The sequence below is a fragment of the Bison bison genome, unplaced genomic scaffold (genome assembly GCF_000754665.1).
Source record: "Bison bison bison isolate TAMUID 2011002044 unplaced genomic scaffold, Bison_UMD1.0 scf7180017864303, whole genome shotgun sequence".
NCBI lineage: Eukaryota > Metazoa > Chordata > Mammalia > Artiodactyla > Bovidae > Bison > Bison bison.
Window position 1 is genome coordinate 2,614,294 of NW_011494875.1, and position 3,620 is coordinate 2,617,913.

Genomic DNA, 3,620 nt, shown 5'->3' on the forward strand with positions numbered 1-3,620 from the left:
TTAAATGCTTCCATGTTGGGGGACTGATTCATAGTCAACACAAAGGAAAAAGTTGAAGGAGCACCTTGCTTTAAAAAACAATTATTTATTTTAAATTAAAGGATATTTGCTTTATAATACGTCTTGGTTTCTGCCACACATCAGCATGAGTCAGCCATAGGTACATACATGTCCCTTCCCTCTTGAATCTCACTCCTACCTCCCACCCCATCCCACCCCTCTAGGTTGTCACAGAGCCCTGGTTTGAGTTCCCTGAGTCACACAGCAAATTCCCACTGGCTACCTATTTTACACATGTTAGTGTATGGGTTTTGTGCTACTCTCTCCATTCATCCCACCCTCTCCTTTCCTGTCACCCCCATGTCCGTAAGTCTGTTCTGTCTGCATCTCCATTGCTGCCCAGCAAATAGGTTCATCAGTATCATCTTTCTAGATTCCATATATATATAACGGAATATTACGCAACACCTTGCTTTTTAATACATTGTGTATTTCACGATGCTTCTATTGTTCAGAGAGGATCTGCATTTAAAGTTTAGTTGGAAAGTTTTCTTTTTGGCTCTTATGTTAGTATGCAGTTTCCTATATATGAACTATATCTATGTAGAATCATGTCTCTTGATATTATATATACTTGCTGCTGCTCCTGCTGCTGCTAAGTCGCTTCAGTCGTGTCCGACTCTGTGCAACCCCATAGACGGCAGCCCACCAGGCTCCCCCGTCCCTGGGATTCTCCAGGCAAGAACACTGGAGTGGGTTGCCATTTCCTTCTCCAATGCATGAAAGTGAAGTCGCTCAGTCGTGTCCGACTCTTAGCGACCCCATGGAGTGCTGGAGTGGGTTGCCATTGCCTTCTCCATTATATATACCTACATATGCATATATCTTTATATAGAAATCTATCCACTACTCATATCATCATATTTTCTCCTATGTCAAGGACTTTATCCCCGAGACATCAGTTCAGTTTTCTTGAATTTTCATGTTCTCTGGTGACTGTGGGGCAATTCAGAGTTTGAACTGACAAACACGGGCCACATTCCTATCACTTTTTCTGAATGTTCTACATCCACTTTGGGGTTGAGGGGACAAAACCCCATTATAGGCTACTGTCCCTGTTGCATGGACTGCAGCTGGAATAATGTTGATTGCAGGTGCACTAACTGCTATCTACGTCCTGGTGGTCTGTCTCCACTTTCCCCTCAACTCCATTCTCAAGGTCACACTGGCTGCTGTACGGAGAGGTAGTCCTCTGAGGACAAAGTCTCCAACCAACCGTGGTTTCTCTACTTACCAAGCAAATAGGGAGCAGGACCAGAGTGGGACGACTGGGTTATGCCATCAGCAGCAAGTTCTTTGGCCTCCATCGCAAAGAAAATCGGTGTCTGGGTGAGAGAAGGGCTAGAAACAGGCAGGGCACAGGTCCCAGGGAAGACACTGGAAACCCCTGAAGCTGGATGTGGCTGGAGTTGGTCTCATACAGGTGGTGCCTACTGGTCCCTGTGTCCCCTTCCTTAGGGTTTTCTGGGAAACTTAACTAAACATCCCTCAGAGCTTGAAATCTCAGAAATTCTAGGTTCCCAAATGACTGTTTTTCTTCAAAATTTTGAGTTTAATAAATTAATCTTTGTGTAGCATTTTGCAATTTACAAAGTGCTTTTCACGTACATAATTTTGAGTAATGAAATCCTCAAACATTCCCAAGTGGTTTTATTTTAAACAAGGAGGTTTGAGTTTCCATTAACTCCACCAAGTCACAGTGCATGGCAAGTAGCTTTAAGAGCTTGTAGAATTATCAGTTAAAAGAAGCCCCAGTCTCCTGTGATATAGCCCGACTCAGAAAGCATTTGATCTATCCTTTTCTTATAGCACTTATCGCTGATCTTGTATATTTTTATTTTTTTACTTGCCTTATCTCACTTAGTAGATTTGAAATTCTTTAAAGCAACATCTCTGCCAGATTTATCTGTGTATTTTTCATAGCACCAGTGAACCTGGCAGGCCCCAAATCGATGTTTGTAAAATGAATGAATGAATGAAAGCAGATGATTAATTATACTTATTTCCTATTAATATTCTGGATTTTATTTGGCTTATGTGAAGAAACTCTACATAAAGGAAGGAGTCTAAGCTAGAGATTTTATAAGGAATACTATGTTTCAGAATGCAACCCCCTCCAGGCCACCCTCAGACCTTTTACTCTGTAACTAATAAAAGACTAGTGAGTTCTTTCTGAAAAAACTGTTTAAGGCCCCTAGCGTTTGTCTTTACTAACTCATAAGTTGTTAACTCTCAAATATTAAACCAGCAACAAACCAGAGTTCCTTTTCTCATTGTTTATAGGAACTAGGAATTTAGGTTGCTGGTTTTTTTTTTCCCCCTCCAAGTGTATTGATCATGTGAGAGAAACACAGGAACACACTGGGAATGGAATATGTAAATTTAAAAAATGCATACACAGCACAAAGGCATTTCTTACCAGATATTATTTTGACCAGCACCTTAGCCTTGAAATAGACTCTGTAACAGATGTTTTAGTGTGTATGTATAGTGGAAAAATGGAAAAATAAGATCAGCGCAAACACTATTTGTATATATGTAGGAACGAATGTAAAACGAAATTGCCAAGTTTTTCTTAATATTAAAAACGACATCAAGAAAATTATATTAAATAAATATACCCTTGGGACTAGGACCAAAAATTTGACAACGTCAACACACTGAGATGGGGCGAGTGGAGGGGCAAATGAGAATTCATTTCTCAAAGGAGGAAAACGAGACCGGGTTGGCCTGGGGTGGGTGTGACTCACATTTTCGGTTAATCTGAATAAACGGGACCGTGGCAGCACCAGGCATCCATGCTAGCTCCGGGCTCTCGGCACGCACCGTCCGCTCCGGGTGCGCCGCTCCAGGCCAGCCGAGTGCCAGCCCGGCTGCTGCCCGCGGGGAGGGAGCGCGGGGCGGGCGCTGATTGACGGGGCGCGCGGTCAGGTGACCCGGGGCGCCACGTTCCCCGGAGCCCAGCCTGCGGTGGCCGCCTGGACCGGGCCGGGGCCGAACCCGGAGCCGAGAAGACCTGATCTCCCGGAACAAAGTTGCCGGCCCTGCGGCAGCCGGGACGGGAGAGCCGAGGGGCAGCCGGACCTGCTCGGCGCCCCTCTACTGGGGAGGACGAACCCGTGTGCCGGGACCGGAGCCGGTTCCCAGGAGGGCGGCGGCGCGCACCCCGCGGTCCTCCGCCCTCCCGGGCCTCCGGCGCTCCTTTCCCCGCTTCAACAAAGGGGCCGGCCGGCGGGCGGGTGAGGGGAGGAGGAGGAGCCGGGGGCGCGAGCCGCCGGCGCACGAAGTTGTGGAGTCGCCTTTCCTCGGAGGAGGGGAGCGGGCGGCCGCAGCGGCCCGCGGGCTTTCTCCCGCCGAGGGGCGAGGAGGAGCCTCCGGCTCCCGAAGCCGATTGGGGAATCTCGGGGAGCGGTGCCCCCCCACCCTCCGCCACCCTCCTTCGGGGTCATTTCTGCAGACGGAAAACTCTCCAGTGTTTGGCAAACTTGGTGCCTGTGCGCCCGTTCCAGGTTCGCACTGGGACTGTTTTGTTTTTGGCGGAACTACGGGGCAGGAAGATT

General features: G+C 47.7%; 1 protein-coding gene across 1 annotated transcript in view; it reads right to left on the reverse strand.

The window, feature by feature from the left end:
• Window positions 1-857: 857 nt before the first annotated feature.
• LOC104997045 (basic proline-rich protein-like) overlaps window positions 858-3,620 on the reverse strand; it is a 3,116-nt gene continuing 353 nt past the window's right edge. The window contains exons 2-3 of the mRNA XM_010851501.1: window positions 2,811-3,497; window positions 858-1,385 (exon numbers count right to left, since the gene is read on the reverse strand). Of these exons, the coding sequence (XP_010849803.1) occupies window positions 2,819-3,497 (679 nt within the window). The 3' untranslated portion in view covers window positions 858-1,385; window positions 2,811-2,818. The remainder of the gene's footprint in view (window positions 1,386-2,810; window positions 3,498-3,620) is intronic.